The sequence below is a fragment of the Physella acuta genome, unplaced genomic scaffold (assembly GCF_028476545.2).
Source record: "Physella acuta isolate Inbredline_101_S28 unplaced genomic scaffold, ASM2847654v3 ptg001554l, whole genome shotgun sequence".
NCBI lineage: Eukaryota > Metazoa > Mollusca > Gastropoda > Physidae > Physella > Physella acuta.
This window is the reverse complement of record NW_026733069.1, coordinates 294,934-312,706: the sequence shown is the minus strand read 5'-3', so window position 1 is coordinate 312,706 and position 17,773 is coordinate 294,934. Positions and strand designations below refer to the sequence as shown.

At 34.9% G+C, this 17,773-nt stretch overlaps 2 protein-coding genes across 2 annotated transcripts; both read right to left on the bottom strand.

Annotated features, from left to right (window-relative positions):
• Positions 1-5,395: 5,395 nt before the first annotated feature.
• On the bottom strand, positions 5,396-7,361 carry LOC131928828 (uncharacterized). The gene is made up of 4 exons (XM_059284956.1): positions 7,252-7,361; positions 6,816-6,918; positions 6,391-6,518; positions 5,396-5,784 (listed from the first exon to the last, which is right to left on the bottom strand). The coding sequence occupies exons 1-4, from the start codon at positions 7,328-7,330 to the stop codon at positions 5,696-5,698; spliced, it is 399 nt and encodes a 132-aa protein (XP_059140939.1). The 5' UTR covers positions 7,331-7,361; the 3' UTR covers positions 5,396-5,695.
• A 1,626-nt stretch (positions 7,362-8,987) lies between these two features.
• Positions 8,988-16,031, bottom strand: LOC131928844 (uncharacterized). Its single transcript, XM_059284990.1, has 6 exons — positions 16,024-16,031; positions 14,846-15,130; positions 12,260-12,378; positions 10,066-10,165; positions 9,502-9,629; positions 8,988-9,088 (listed from the first exon to the last, which is right to left on the bottom strand). Exons 1-6 carry the CDS (start codon positions 16,029-16,031, stop codon positions 8,988-8,990), a joined length of 741 nt encoding a protein of 246 aa, XP_059140973.1.
• Positions 16,032-17,773: the final 1,742 nt, after the last annotated feature.

Here is a 17,773-nt window from a genome sequence, read left to right as displayed (position 1 = left end):
TATCACAGAGCTTATTTTCCCTACAAATTGTCTGTAACATAGTTCATTCGTATAAATGTAGAGTAAATAAAAATAAATTACTCCTTTAATTATAGAGTTAATAGTTAGACCAGTCCCCATAATTGAAGAGTTATTAATCAAATTACTCCAATAGTTGTAGTTATTTATTTAAATATAGAGTAGATCACAGTACGTTTTATCTTTTATTTCGTTTCATCAAAATGTTCCAACATTCGGCCTTCAAAAGAAAAAAACTTGTACATGTGTTGGGCGAGGGGTATTTTGATTGGTGGTAGTGCTACATGGTGAAAGTGTTTGGTGGTGGATTTGATGGTCAGGTTGTTGTAACAACAAAAATTATACCTAGCCTTAAACAAAGTGGTTGATTTGTTAATTGCGTGTCCCTTGTATTCCTGGTCCTTATTTTAATCAACTGAAATTTAAAAGTGTACATTAAATGAGTAATTGAATGTTGAATGTGCTATATGTGGGCGGCACTGGTTGTCGAAAGAATTTAAAGTGTCAAACAAGAGTGTTAGAGATAGATGACGTGTGTCTTGTGTGAATGGATGAAGTTTTTTTTTTTACAGATTACATTAACTAATGTAATTTTGTTTGTCATAAACGCTGGAAAAAATAATCATGTATTTAGAGATAGTCAAACGATAATGTCCCGAGAGCATATGATACAATTAAACTAGAAACAAAATAAAACAATATTTAGCTTTGTTGTTTTTTAATCCTTTTTTATTACATAATACATTTTACAGACTTAGAAGGAGTGAAAGAATAATCTTAAATAAATCTTAAATAAAACAAATAATAAACACTCTCTCAATATTATGTTCTGCTTGACTTCACACAAAAGTTTATGTTATGTATATTTTCCGGACGATTTAAAACACACACTCTTCAGTTCAGCTAAACTACCTGATTTGTATCTGTGATGGATACATATTAAATTGAAAAGAAAAATATTGATATACAATACTATTATTTATGCACTAAAAAGACGAATTAGCATGGTTTAAAATATAATAATGATCTACCACTTATATAACTATAACGAAAAGCTGGATGTCTAAATTGTGTATTAGAATAACTTGGTAAATTCGTAGGCACGTCTCTAAATCTAGTATACTTTGAACGAAAGCATGACCTAGTTAGACCATGTCGTTGTTTATTTCTACCAAGCGGCCACTAAAAAAGCAAATTTATTTTAGAATTAAAAAAAAATTGTATAGTTACTGATAACATTTCAAAGAACAGGTGTAAAATGACACAATCTTCTTTTATTATCACATATTTTAATAACACTGCATTCGATAGAAAAAATATCTAAAAGTTCTCTCATCTATCTATCTATCTATATAATACTAAAACTCAACTTTGTTTACATGTTTGAATATTTTTTTGTTTTTGTTTTGTTTTGTTTGTCTGATTGACTACTGTAGAGGATCTGCGTTACGTCGAGAACTGTAAAATAGTATGTAGGTAGAAAAATTTTTTTGTTTTCAGACAGACTGTTAATAACACATTTATTTAAAGACGTTAATTAATTTATTGATTTATTCATAGGTAGATTAACCACATTAATTTTAAATTTTTCAAACAATGGCTTAACTTTGACTGAATAGTGATGTCACATGGATTGTTTACTTTTTAGTACAATAAAATGGCAGCTTCAATCATAGACTTTGTGGCCCATTCAAAAGTTTAACGCGTTCTAAAGCTAATTTTCTGTCGGCTATAACTTTAACAATACGTCCGTTTATTGTTTTTATTACGTTCTAACACTTATATAAATTTTCAACTGTCTTTTTTATTTAGTTTTATAATAAATTTATCTAGCTCTATAGTATGTTCAAGAAAGTCATCTATTTATTTATAGATCTAAATATCAGGTGTCCAAGAAAGTTATTTATAGGACTAGATCTACAATCTAGGTCAAACCAAAGATTAATTAGATACAAACCAAAGATTAATTAAATAAAAATAAAATCCATTTTAAAATCATAATACATTTTTTCAGTCCTTAAATAAATACTTGATATAAATCTTTATGATTTATCTATCTAGAATCTAGAATAGGTCTAATGATAGTCTAATCTAGATCTAGCAAGAGTTACGCAAAAACTAGTCTTAAGACTTAAGCAAAACTTAAGCAATTCTATCTAGATCTAGATAATTTCAGACCTTCATTATATTATATAAATCTTTGTTTCTTTAGCTATGTAATTGGCTAATTTAAGATAAAATTTAATTTGAAGGTTACTACTACTAGAATTAGATCTAGATCTATGCGCGTAAATCAAGCTGCATAAGGAGACTCAAAGTATTATACTATAGGATAAAATAAACCGGGAGTGATCTCCCCTAAACTTTCTCGAATATTCTTATATAAAATAACGGGATGGGAAGTCGGGCTATAGATATGATTTTTAATTCATTTTAAATACTTAAAGTTTTAAAAATAGAATAAAATCTGGTAGACAAAAGATTGCACACCAAGTGAACGCCAAATAAAAAAGTGCATAATAATGCGCAATATTATTAGTACTTTAAAAATTTACATTAGTTTTTCGAGAAATCGGAAGTAGTGTAAATTAGTACTTCCGGGCAACGGAAATTACTCAAAATTTGATAGAAGATAGAGAATTAGATCTTATACTTACATGTGAAATTTCATTTATCTATCTGAAATAGTACTCAAGTTATAGGCTTTTGAAAAATTCAAAGTAGAAAAAGTACCACTTCTGGTTATCGGAAATCGCTCAAAAGTTGATACGGATCTACGATTTTGATAAAATACTTATATATAAAATTTCATCAACCTAGCTGTAACGATACTCAAGTTATCGTGTTTACACACGGAGAGACAGACAGACACACAGACATACGGACAGAATTGCAAAGCCCAGTTTTTCAGACTGGATTACGCATAAAACCTCTTAATTTTGATAAATCTGGATTGATAATTTTTGCCCGATTAAAATAAGTCCTCTATACTTCGGATGTGATGAAGGACTGAGGTGTAATACGGTGAAAATTGTTAAAATTTCAAGTGATTTTTGTGCACGATTACAATACTTTCTCTAAACTTCGTATATACGAGAAAGTAAAAAACATCAGTGACGTCACGAGTCTAAAAAGCTAAGATGTTAGTGTAATAGGCTTTCATGCGGGTGGCACGGGTTCAAGACACATCTCGTCAATGTTAATTTTTTTTCATTTTATTTTTATTTTTTAGATGTGAATGATAAAGTTGCCTATCTGAATTCGCTTGATACACGTCAGGTGAAGTGGAGTTCATCTGTTTCTTTGTCCTAAGCATATGAAGAGATAGTGTGGCCGGAATCGTTTTTTTAAACGATAAAAACATGTTTTCTGAGACTTGGCGGGACACTGGGCAGGTGAAATAGAGTTGAGTAGGTCACCTGTGACGTCAGTATATGAAGGGATAGTCCAAAATCGGTGTTTTTAAAAGATAAAAAACATCTTTTTGAATGTAGGGTCTGGTTTTTTGTGACGATAAGTGACAGACGTGATGTTTTTTTATGGATGACCCCCGAAACCCACAGTTATCCAAGGGATGACAGGGTAAGTCTAGTATACTACTAAAACTCAACTCTGTTTACATGTTTGAATATTTATTTGTTTGTTTGTCCGATTGACTACTGTAGAAAATCTGCGCTATGTGTAGAGCTGTAAAATAGTAATTAGGTAGAAAACAATTTTTGTTTTCAGACAGGCTGTTAATCACACACATTTTTTAAAGAAGTTAATTAATTTATTGATTTATTCATTGGTAGATTAACCACATTAATTTTAAAAGGGTAAAACATTGGCTTTACTTTGAAAAAATAGTGACGTCACATGATTTGTTTACTTTTTAGTACAATAAAATGGCGGCTTCCATCATAGACTTTGTGGCCCATTCAAAAGTTTAACGTGTTCTAAAGCTAATTTTCTGTCGGCTATAACTTTAACAATACGTCCGTTTGCTGTATTTATTACGTTCCAACACTTATATCAATTTTCAACTGTCTTTTTCATTTAGGATTACAATAAATTTCTCTAGCTATACAGATCAGCTGTTGAAGGAAGAACAAGTTATGAATCTCGATCTCGATCTCGATCTAGAATCTAGGTCACTAGACTTTACGTAAATTCTAGATCTAGACTTAATGTAAATTCTACATCTAGAATCTATTTTAGGCCTTAATTATTTTATACAAATCTTTGTTTAGCTTTAATGACCATCTAATTCCAGAATACATGGGATTTATCTATCTAGGTTCTAGATCTAGATATAGTAGGATTACTCACTAACATGGAGGCGTGGTCGGTTGTTAACAACAGTGGCGTCCGGACTGGACGCATGACTTCCGACCATTTTTAGGCCATGTTTACCACGAGCAAAATGGTGGGTTTTCACGTTATATAAACATGCTATAGGTGGCCAGGGCTAGATATGCCAGAAAAGCATTTTAAAATTTGCTTTGGAGAATGAAGGCTAAATTTTGAAGTCGGTGTCATTAAAATTAATAGAACTTTTAAAAGCTCACATGTGACATCAGTATATGAAGGGATAGTGTGGTCAGACCCATGCTCAGCCGAAATCGGTGTTTTTAAAAGATAAAAAACGTCTTTTTGAATGTGGGGTCTGGTTATTTTGTGATAAGTGACAGACGTGATGTCATTTTTAGATGACCCCCGAAACCCACAGTTATCCAAGGGATGACCGGGTAAGTCTAGTTGTCCTTAAAGATTAAATACAAAAAGAAGAAATAACCATGCGGAAATAAACTCTTGAAAAATTATGAGCTGTTGACAGCTAATGCGCATAAATGATTTTTGTGGAAATGACTACACCAAATAAAACAACATTGAATTGATTGTGTTGTTTCCTTGCTTAAATTTATAAAATCAATTTAAATATTAGTAGCACACAGTAAGAAAAAATAATGAAAAAATAATGCGACCTTATTTAAAGAAATTTATTGGTGTATATAGACGGAAGCAAACGACGTTCCCATGAGGCTGCTGTTATTGCTAATGCTCCAATGGACATTTACGAGGACCTGCAAGAGGTTCTGAAAACCAACATGATGGATTATGTCGGGGAGTAAGAGAGGTAACCAAAGCACTTAACAAACGATATTATTGTGTCCAGGCCAACATTATAGATGAACCTTGATACTTATAAACACGCCCCTTGTGCTGGAAACGTCATCAATCTCCTTAGCTTGATGATGCCAAAAATTTTTGGCGAAAGGGCTGGTCTATGTAAACTGGACAAAGAAGGCAAAGCAAGGAAGGTCAGTGCTTGTGGAGCCGCAGTTGTTGAGGACTACGGTGAGTCACAAGCACTTGAAGTCGTGAGGGAATAATATCAAGTGAATGATATCAACAATTGGGATTCAATATAAAACTAGATCTCTTTAAAAAATACGACACAAATAAATCTATGCAAACATTCAGAAATATATATTTTATATTATGTGACACATTTTTATTTCACAATGTAATTTACTATTGTTAAAATGTAAGCAACCGTCTTTGTAATCAAGCAAACATGCAAACATTGACCTACTAAAGCTAATTTTGTTTATCTAACTTTGATAGAAATAGAATTTGTTTTCTTATTTCATTCAAAGTCTGAGATTCTAAATTCTAAATATAGAACATGTTTTTATCCAATCAAACTGGAGATGAGTGAGTGCAGTAGCATCCAGCACGACAACTCTATCAGTAGTAGAAAACCAGTGTGAGTAGTCGTTCCTGGGGAGAGATTATTTTCCATTACAGAGGTCACGTGATAGCGTATTATAAATAGATGCGTTATTATTACCCAGTTACTGTAGTAACGTGTCTTACACATAGATCTATCAGCTAGGTTAAAGTTGCTAGCTCTAACAAGTTTGGCTTTTAGTGAGACCGGCGTCAATATTTTGTTGTTTTCCCAGAGAGGCACCACTGCAGAGTGTATGGGATAAGGTGCAGTAGTTGTTATTTTCTACATCTTTGTAAATTATTTAACTGACATTACTTTGGTATGATGTGGTCAAATCGTAAAGCGTTCGATTGCCCTCGAGTTTTGATCCAAGGCTCGAGACCGTTCGACGCACCGGACTCCAGCCAGCTCTGATGTGTACCTGACTCCAGCCAGCTCTGATGGGTACCTGACTCCACCCAGCTCTGATGTGTACCCAGCTCTGGTTATAGAAAACCTGATTTCTATTCCACCCTCCCCATGGCCCATACGGTTCGAAACTGTACACAGCTGACGTAAATTAATGGAAAAAGATAATCCAATAACCATTGTTTTCGCAGGCCTTAGCTCAGACATATTTCAACTTAGATTTATAAATGACCACGTGACACTACCTGTCCCACATGAAGGTTTGATGATTGCCCCGAGTTTCCTCTCAAACTCCAGAATATTTTCATCATCTAGTTCACAGGCTGGGTCCTGTCTCAGCTCTTTAAAACATTCCAGTCCAACATACACACGTCTTACAGAAGGAAATAGATTAGACGATCAAAAATATAGTTTTTGAGAGAGGATGAAATTCCGTATTTAATTTTTAATTTACTCTATATGACATCTACTAACTTGCAAAACACTGCTGTCTGGGTCAAGGTGATTACTTGACATCTACATGACATCCACTCACCTGTCAATGTACATGACATCCACTCACCTGCCAATGTACATGACATCCACTCACCTGTCAATGTACATGACATCCACTCACCTGTCAATGTACATGACATCCACTAACCTGCCAATGTACATGACATCCACTAACCTGCAAAACTCTGCTGCCTGCGTAATGTTGTTCACTCGTGAAAGAAAATATTCCGCGGACGAGCAGAGACTGAATCTATCGCTGCATGAGCCAACTTCTGGGTCTAGAGAAATAATTTATTTACATAGTTCAGCATTGTATGGTACAGACGTGCGTCAGCGTATGTCAAATATCAACTTTCATTAACTCCGCACAGTTAATTGTCTACACTAACCCACACTGACTACAGCAACAACAACACCCCTCTCTGCACACCGAAGTCAGTAACCCACACTAAAAATTAAGAACGAAGAAGAAAAAGAAGCAACCCACACTAACTCAAACCAGCGCCCCCACTCATAGTTCATACAACACCTACATGCCACGCCTACCAACCACACCTACATACCACGCCAACATACCACGCCTACATGCCACGCCTACCAACCACGCCTACCTGCACATACTGCAGCCATATCTTTAGCAACAGCGTTCATCATCTTAGTGACCACCGTGTTTAGTCTCCCGCAGACCATATCCAGTCTCACCACGTCCAAACACGCTAACACACCATTTACGGCGCTATCAGAAAAGAATAAATACATATATTTTTGTCTTTTAATTTACCAACGTTGTATACACCCAGAGATAACATTCAATTTCTATTTTTACACGGAAAACGTTTATTTTAATTCCTACCGGCAGTACTCTGGTCTCTGAGATGTTTTGTTTACCTCTCCCAGCCTTATGCTACAAATCCTAATCCGGTCCAAACAAGACCCCGTTAATCCTTAAAATAAAAAAAAACAAATTATAATTTAAAAAAAATATTAAGTGTAGGCTAGTCTCCGATAATTATGATGTGCTTGCATTTAATCTAATATACAAAGCTCAAATGGATTATGTGCCACTGTATGAAGCGTGAAACTCATGCATATAGTAAAATACTCGACATGATCGCCATAATGCTATTTGGCGCTCCGGGCCTTCTCGTGACCGCTATGGCGCCTACGTTCGTTTATACAGCGCCATAGACTATGGATAGACTATGGATATGAAAAGTTATTATAGTCTTTCACTAAATTGAATCCAGGGCGTCCTCTGGCGCCTCGACTGAGTGCTATTTGGCGCTCCCGTGAGCGATATAGTGCTTACATTCGTTTAAGTGAGAGCAAATAAATATGGCTACGTTGGGGTATGCTAGTCGTTTACTAAGTTGAATCAGGCAGTTCCGCAGGCGCCCCGGCAGGGTGAGATTTGGCGCCCCGGGCTTGACTGTGAGCACTATGCGTTTATGTTTGCGATTAAGTTTGCGTTTATGTTCGTGTTTACTTTTGCATTATTTTGAATTATTGTTTGCGTTTAGGTTTGCGTTTGTGTTTCTATTTGTGTATGCGTTTGTGTTGTCGTTTGCTTTTGTGTTTGCGTTTGTGTTTGCGTTATAATTGCGTTTGTGTTTTGGTTCTGGTTGGTTGTGGTTAGGGTTTATTCGAAAAGTAATATATTTCCAAACCCGGGCAATGCCGTGTATATGCTGCTTACTAAACACACACGTCATTTTCCTATACAGATAGGTTTTTCCACTAAGGCCAGTGCAGGTCCTTGCCGGTACGGCTAGTACTCCATATATCCCTAAAGTTAACAAAGGCAATGCCTTGTTTGACTTTGACCCTAAGCCTAGCCCATATCTAAATATATAGTCCCGTCAGTGTTTTATTAGAACAAGGGTCATCAATGTCCAAAGTATTAATAATATTAATACTTTGGATAAATATCCATGGTGTTAGTGTGGAAGAGCGAATGTCAAGGGTTTTTAATGTCAAGGTGTTAAAAATCTACAACTGTCAGATTATTTTTAAACTAATTATTTTGTTAACATTGAAGTAAAATATTTGTCACCGTAGTTCCATGTCGTGTTTCAAAAAATAACGGAACGTGTGTGGTAGACTCACCACACGTCTGCTGTGTGGCTGCCACTTGAATCTGTGCCCTCAGTCTGTTCAACATAGCACCCTCAGATTCCTGACACTGTAAACTATACGTACATTCTAGAAACTCGGCCCAGAGACTGAAAGAATTTAGTTTATCACCAAAATAGACGCAGATGTATCATAAAAATAAATTATTTCAGTGAGAAACAATACAACTAAAATAAAAAGTTGAAATTTGGAGTTAAAAAAAAACAAAAACTACTCACTCGCAATACCGAGAATTGTTGGTTTCTAGTGACGTCATAAAATGGACTTTGCACTGTTCCAGACTGGTCAAACAGGAGCTGGGTTGGCCATTGGTAGCTGAGTGTACAACATCAGCAATTAGCTTATCGAGCATTTGTTTGACCAGCATTTTAAAAAACTTTTCTCACACCCATACAGTTAAAGTTTTGAGTATATTAAAATATTACTGAACTTGAGTAGCGTTTGTATGTGTATGTATCTTTTTAAGCTTTTGTTTTTATAAGTATAATTTTCTAAAACGTTTTAGATATAAACATCATGGGGACAGCTGCATAAATGTGAGGATTACATTATATATATATATATATATATATATATATATATATATATATATATATATATATATATATATATATATATATATATATAACAAGCATCGTAGTTGTTGTTAAAGTTTGGCAAGTACAATATTACTCCTATATTTGGTGTGTGATGCTTCAAAATATTTTAAAAATCAGAGTGTCGCTTACTGCAGTATTTAGAGAAGTAGTTTAGCTGACTGTTCAGAATGTGGGAGACCAACTGTGTTTTTCCTTCACAATCTCCAGACCTCAGATCTCTAATGTTTATCATACAACGGCGAGATTCATGGGCCTGGCTGCAGTAAAATAGAGAAATTATACAAGTAAAAATGATTAAAATCAGGTAGCTGACAGTTAGCACATTCGTATATACTACAAGTGACGGTCAACACTGTTATGTGACTACAGGTGACAGTGGCACATTCTTGTGGACTAAATGTGACATTTGTCAGATTTTACTAGTGATATTTAGCACATTCATGTGGACTAAAATAACATTTAGCACATTCAAGTTGATTATGAGTTTACATTTACTACAGGTGACATTTAGCACATTTATGCGTACTACCTGTGACATTTAGCACATTTATGTGTACTACCTGTGACATTTAGCACATTCAAATTGATCATGAAGTGACATTGGTAATAAGAAGGAGCATATAGAAGAAGTCTCAACGCAGATACACAAGTTTTACCAACAACTAGCAACAAATAGAATAATTCACGACTCACACACAAACGTCCGTCCAGTTGATGATGTTGATGGGGTTGAGTGTCACGTTAAGCAGGGATGTGCTAGAACACCTGGTCAACAGGTCACCACACTGGCTGTCTGCAGGTGAGAAATGTCGTGCTTACACGAACTCACAACACTTTAAACATATCTTTTTCTGCCTTAACTGTATGCAAGTGAAAAGTGTCGTGGTTAAATGAACTCACATCACCATTAACATATCTTTTTTTCTGCCTTAACTTAAATCGTGTTGTGGGTGCATCTTCTGCGCTTTGTGTATATCTCTATACCACTAAAACTCAACTTTGTTTACATGTTTGAATATTTATTTGTTTTTCTGATTTACTACTGGAGAGAATCTGCCATATATATAGACATGTAAAATAGTATGTAGGTAGAGAACAATATTTCTTTTCAGAGAGACTGTTAATCACAAATTTATTTAAAGACGTTAATTAATTAATTAATTTATTCATTGGTAGATTAACCACATTAATTTTAAAAGTTTCAAACAATAGCTTTATTTTGAGTGAATAGTGTCGTCACATTATTTGTTTACTTTTTAGTACAATAAAATGGCAGCTTCTATCGAAGAAGATTGTGTTCCCATTCCAATGTTTAACGCGTTCTAAAGCTCATTTTCTGTCGGCTATAACTTTAACAATACGTCCGTTTGCTGCATTTATTACGTTCCAACACTTATATCAATTTTCAACTGTCTTTTTCATTTAGTGTTACAATAAATTTCTCTAGCTCTACAATCTGTCCAAGAAAGTTATTTATAGATCTAAATATCAGGTGGCCAAGAAAGTTATTTATAGATCTAGATGTTGAATCTAGGTCAAACCAAAGATTAATTAGATATAAACCAAAACCAAAGATTAATTAGATAAAAATACAATCCATTTTATAATCATAATACATTTTTAAAACCTTAAATACTTGATATAAATCTTTGAGATTTATCTATCTATATCTAGATCTATCTAGAATAGGTCTAATCTAGATCTAGCAAGACTTAAGACTTAAGCAAACGAGTCGTAGAATCTAGATCTAGATAATTCTATCTAGATCTATCTAGATAATTCTATCTAGATCTAGATAATTTCAGACCTTCATTATTTTATATAAATCTTTGTTTGTTTAGCTATTAATTGGCTAATCTATATACTACTAAAACTCAAGTTTGTTTACATGTTTAAATATTTATTTGTTTGTTTGTCTGATTTGGTACTGTAAGGAAACTGCTCTATATGGGGAAGGGGCTGTAAAATAGTATGTAGGTAGAGAACAATTTTTGATTGCAGACAGACTGTTAATCACACATTTATTTAAAGACGTTAATTAATTTATTGATTTATTCATAGGTAGATTAACCACATTACTTTTAAAGTTTTAGAACAATGGCTTTACTTTGACTGAATAGTGACGTTTGATAACTCATTTTTTTTTGTTTTTTTTTATTTGTTATTGGGGAGAATCTGCATTAAGTGTAGAGCTGTAAAATAGGATTTTGGGTGGTAAATATTGTTCTTTTTTAAACACACTGTTACTTACAAACTAATTTAAAGCCGTTAATTAATTTATTGATATATTCATTGGTAGATTAACCATATTAATTATAAAAGTTTAGAAAAATGACTTTAGTAATAGTAATATTAAGATGGTTTATTATCTTTTTACAACAATGGTTTCAATTATTTTTTCTTAAGCCCTATATGTGAATGATAAGGTTGACTATCAGGACCTCGCGGGGCACAGGGCAGGTGAAGTAGAGTTCACCTGTTTCTATGTTCTCAGCATATGAAGGGATAGTGTGGTCAGAGCCATGCTCGGCCGGAATCGTTTTTTTTTAATACAACATGTCTGAGACTTGGCGGGGCATTGGGCAGGTGAAGTAGAGTTTAGTAGAGTTCTTAGAATATAAAATGCGTCTTTTTGAATGTGGGGTCTGGTTATTTTGGGATAACTTAAAAAACCTTCTAATTAATTGTCTTTTTGAAAAAAAAATTACATACATAGCAGGCTTTTGAAAATACTGTTAGAAACATTATTAAAAATATCTTTTTTAAATTATTAGAGGTGTTCCCCAGATACTTCCACCAAACATTCCGTCCCTTTAAGATTATTCAAAAGCTTCATCATTCGACGCTGCACATAGATCTTTAATGTTGATGTTGTAAATGCACATACCGCACCCATCAAGCAAGGCATCTCCTTTAAACTTTGTCACAATGTTGTCTATCAATGCGGGCAGACAGGTGCTGTTGCTCCTCAATGCTCCGGTACAAAGGGACAGCTGAGACCAAGCGCTGAAAACATAAACAAACGGTACGGCACTTGTGACACGACTTAGTCTACGAGACGGGTATAGAGAGATCCTACAAGGGGACGACAAGGTCAGCACTGAAAACATAAACCAACGGTTGTGACACGATGAAGTCAGTCCCCTTATATATATATAAGGGGACGACAAGGTGTGGCGGGTTAGCTCATCTTGCTAGCCTGAAAGTTCCGAGTTCGGACCTCAGTGCAGATGAGACAAGTTACCTGGGGACAGCACCAATCTAGGAGAAAAAACTTCGAAAACAAAACAACTGCTGACTTGTAGATTGTTCTGGAATTGAGAAGACTATGGAAGCAAATTCAATAGAAAAAAAGCAGGGTGAGGGAGTAAATGAGCCAATAGGCAATACCAAGTTAACACAAAATAATTAATTATATTGGAAGAAATTCACTCAAATAAAATAATTAAACTAGCAATGCAAAGTGACCCTGGGTAAAATATGTTTGATGATTCATCCTACACACTCACATATATAGAATAAATAACAAGCTGTCCAAATTTTTTAACTTGAATTATCTATATCTTAAAAAATGTACAAAAGTAAAGAATGAAATAAAAAGCTGCAGAGACAGCATATATCAAAAGAACGAAATATTTTGTAGCATTTGTTTAAAATTTACGAAGAGTAGTTAGTCATAGAAACATTGAAAACATTTCCCGTAGGATAATGTTTCTTTTATATAGTTTTCAAGCCTTTAGCCAGACACAACGGGGAGATCCAAGCATGATTGAGGGATTGGATTTGTTGGCTACTAGTGGAGATCATGATTTTTAAAGCAATTATTTAATGACTTAGTTTTAAAACAACTAGCATGGATATGTAAAACTGAATTCACTTTTAGCAATGTACCAAATTGGTTAATTTACTTATAAGATAGATTAGTTATGTGGTTTCTCTTTTTGAAAAATAAATACTCATTCCATTTTAATATCTAAAAGCTTACTAATATCTCAATCACACTGAACGACAACTAACATCTTTAACAAAAAAAAAAAACCAACAAAAAAATAATAAAGGGGGGGGGGGGGGGAGAGAACTATAATTTTTAATATAAGGGTGACAACAACTATTTTAAAGCGACAACTGACATCGTTAACATGATGGGGACAACTAACATAAGGGCGACAACTAAAATAAGGGCAATAATTAAAATAATGTAACAACCAACATAAGGGTGACAAATAACATAAGGGCGACAACTAAAATAAGGGCAATAATTAAAATAATGTAACAACCAACATAAGAGTGACAAATAACATAAGGGTGACAACTAAAATTAGGGCGACAACTAACACCACCCAATGACAACTCACAGGCAAGCAAGTTTGGCACCAGAGACTCTAAAGTCTTCGAGGATGGTTCTCACATCCGCCACACAAGACTCCGCCAACTCACCACATGTGGTTACCCGTCCAGTTGAATCTGACGAAATTATTATTTTTTAATTTGTATCTTAAAATATAATGGTTAACGCTTATTATAAATGGCGAGTAAAATTAAAGATTGACTTTTACTTTTAGGAAAACATTCATATTCTTTACCGGACTTTTTTTCCGAGAGGGGGGGGGTGGGGGTGGGGGTGGTACTTGATATTTCGGGGAGAGGGGAGGAGGAGGGCGGACACTATAAAAAGTTTATGTTTTCTATATAAATTCCATTTCGTTCGGGGGAGGGGGGGGGGGGGGTTGTAGACTTTCTTTGGGGGAAGAGATGCCTGGAAGAACTCTGTTTACTTTAGCCGTCGTTTGACTATGGTGACAACTGATTAAATTTTACCACACTATCCCAGCCCAGATTGACAACTAAACTTTACCACACACTCCCAAAGTGAGGTTTTCCACCGACGTTCTCCAAGTTTGAATCTCATTAAAGCTGTCAGTGCATGGGATTTTGTTGAAGCAATAAACTGCATCTCTGTAAACTCTAGCAACATATATATATATATATATATATATATATATATATATATATATATATATATATATATATATATATATATATATATATATATATATATATATATATAATTATGTAAATCAATCAATCGATCAATCAATCAATCGATCGATCGATCAATCAATCAATCAATCAATCAATCAATCAATCAATCAATCAATCAATCAATCAATCAATCAATCAATCAATCAATCAATCAATCAATCAATCAATCAATCAATCAATCAATCAATCAACAAATCAATCAATCAATCAATCAATTGATTGATTAATAGATAAATAAATAAATAAATAAATAAGTAAATAAATAAGTAAATAAATTAATATATATATTAATATATTAACAAATAAACAAAAAATAAATAATGTATATATGTATATATATATATATATATATATATATATATATATATATATATATATATATATATATATATATATATATATATATATATATAGGTATGGGTATGCTTACTTGCATGCTCCACGAAAATCAAAAGCAGTCAGGGATGTCTGTAAATTGTGAAGATTACTGTTGTAGCAAAGCTTAGCTTGTAAATAGCAACTTGAGTCAGAGTGAGATGCTACAGGCAGTTCAGTAGCTACAGGCAGGTCACTGGCTACAGGCAGGTCCGTGGCTACTGGTAGGTTACTGGCTACAGGCAGGTCACTGGCTACAGGCATGTTCCTGGCTACAGACAGGTCCGTGACTACAGGCAGGTTACTGACTACCGGCAGGTCAGTATCTACAGGCAGGTTACTGGTTACAGGAAGATCACTGGCTACTTTTACTGCTGATATAGAAGCTATTGATAAACTTTACATACCATTTATTTTATACTTAACAACAAATGTAATATCGACTGTGTAAGTAATTCATTAAACCCCGAGACACTTCCCAATGTGCATATTTAAAGCATACACAGCATACGGTTTAACTTGACATTCCAGTGTAATCTGAATGATCACTTTTAGTTTCTTTGAGTTAAGATTAAAAGGGTTAAAATCGACCTTGGTTTTGTATGACACGGCATGTGTTGAAAACCAACTATCTACGTATATTCAAGCTATTAAAAACACGTTTTACCTGTCAAAACAAGAACAAAACCAACCAACATGACGACACTTGTAATCAAAGCTAACGATATTAATCATAATTCAATTTGTCACAATTATTAAATTGACTTAAATCAGCAGACGCATCACGTTTATCACAGTAATCAATCCCTTATCTATCACGACAGAAATCAATTCAACACAGACACACGAGAGGTTTGATCACATTATCACTGGGTCCTAACAACTTATAACACACTACCAAAGCTGGATTCAAATAGTATTTCAACTATTCAATAGATCAATTTTACGTTAAATAATAATATACTGCAGAAATGGAAATACCTAATTATGAAATAGAGCTATTTAAAGACGCTCTATTCATTTATTCCGCTGATTATTTTACACAAGCAGACCCGCAACGTAAGCATACGACGCTATTTAGTTGTTTTATTATCTACTTTTTAGTCATTCATAATTTGTGAATTCGACACTACCCTCTCTTCCCCCCCCCCCCCCCCCCCCCGCCCCAGTGAAAGGAGTCTTGTGTGACGACATTTTACGGATGACAATGAAAAGATAAGTAGAACTTCTTACCTCTCCATAGTTTCAAATCGTTTAATAGCTAAATTATGTGCCCCTAATGGCCGTCACATTGTAAACATTCGGTATGAACCACAGCTCAGCGATATGCCTAGAGAGCGGGGTAGGAACGGCAAAGCCTTTACTTGGTGGTGTATCGCATGGTCCCCACGTAGAGAATTATATACATATAGATGGCTAAAAATGTATATAAAGCTAAGACAGCTTTATATTTTAACTGGCACTAGACGACCCCGTTTCCCGTTGGAAAAAGGTTTGTCAGCTGCAATGCGCAACGCAAAATAATATCCCACTACTCCCACTCATATAAAGCATCTTCACACCAAAGTGGGAATGAATCTTTCTTGGGTTTAACATAACAATAGCTCCCGTCCCCTTGAAGACATATAATGTTCTGGTGAACGGAAAAAAAAGTCACAGGGAAAAAACACACAGAAAAAAGTCAGTTATTATTCAATTTATTTTACATAGTAGCGAAGCAATGACATACAGCAAGTATATATATATATAAATATGTTACGGTCAAAGCCCGAAGTGCGGCCAATGCTAGGATTGGCCGGCCAATCCGCGCATTGGCCGGCTCTCTTGGCCAAAGCCCGAAGAACTTAGCACTAAGATCTTATTTCGTACATTGGCCGGCCAATGCGCGCACTGGCCGGGACGTATTGGCCAAAGTCCGAAGCGCTTAAACTTGACAGCGTATTTTGTACATTGGCCGGCCAATGCGCGCACTGGCCGGTATGTCCTGGCCAATGTTCTATCTAGACTAAGTTGTGATCGCATTTTCATTATTCTGGGTGCGTTTTCATTGAGAGTAACGTATTGTTTAGCTATTGTTTATATAGCATTCTATATGCAAGGCGACATGGATCAAAAGGGCCGTCAGACCATGAGACAGACATAGCAGATGGCTGTCAAAAGAAAAAAATGTAAATCCATGTTAGTTTCCATATATTGGCTCTCGATAAAATAGTTACTGAGGAAGATCTTGAGAACATTGAACAAGAAATGGAGATTGTCATAAATGCAACGACATCCTCAGCTAACACATCTACTGCCGTGGCGGAACGTCCAGACCAGTTGCGTGACAATTATGTGGCCAACAGATTCTGTATAATTTGTGAAAAACATTGTAGTGCAGCTCATTCTTTTGGATCCTGTGGCAACGATGTCCATGCTATTTGTGGAATACCCAATGAAGCAGACGAAGGGTACGGAGGGAACATTACCTGCAGATTGTGTCACAACAAACAAGACATCATGGAACACAGGTCAGCAGCTCATACTGGCTTGCAAACTCAAGGTGCTAAGATGCTTAAAACATCAAATACAAAATTTAAAGATGGTGAAGTGGGTGACAATGTACGCATCCGTTTTCCAGATGTTGACAGAGGTCACGGTGATCCCCGAAGCGTGATTGCAGTTGTCATGAGCGTCGAGGGCGGTTTCTACAAATTAGAAACGGCACATGATGTTCTAAAACAACTGTATGCTAAATGTGAGTTTTCAATTCTTCACGAAAAACTGCTCTTATTGTCGTCAGTTGGCACTGAGGAAAAATCACTACATCTTCACAATCATTGACTGGGGGCCAAGGCTACACTCGCTGCAATTGCACAACTAAGTGCACAACAAATCGCTGCAAGTGTAAAAATAACAAGCTGCTATGTAATTCTAAATGCCATAAAAGTTCAACTTGTTGTAACAAATGATGATATTGATAGATTGAGACTATAGTACAATA

Coding starts and splice junctions, on each gene's coding strand:
- LOC131928844 (XM_059284990.1), bottom strand. Junction 12,379..14,845: donor GATTTTCGTGGAGCATGCAA/GTAAGCATACCC, acceptor TTATGTTTTCAG/CGCTTGGTCTCAGCTGTCCC. Junction 9,089..9,501: donor CTACTTCTCTAAATACTGCA/GTAAGCGACACT, acceptor TTGTACACTCAG/CTACCAATGGCCAACCCAGC.
- LOC131928828 (XM_059284956.1), bottom strand. CDS start 7,330: ATGGTCTGCGGGAGACTAAACACGGTGGTCACTAAGATGATGAACGCT. Junction 6,919..7,251: donor TATGGCTGCAGTATGTGCAG/GTAGGCGTGGTT, acceptor TTATTTCTCTAG/ACCCAGAAGTTGGCTCATGC. Junction 6,519..6,815: donor CAGGCAGCAGAGTTTTGCAG/GTTAGTGGATGT, acceptor TCCTTCTGTAAG/ACGTGTGTATGTTGGACTGG.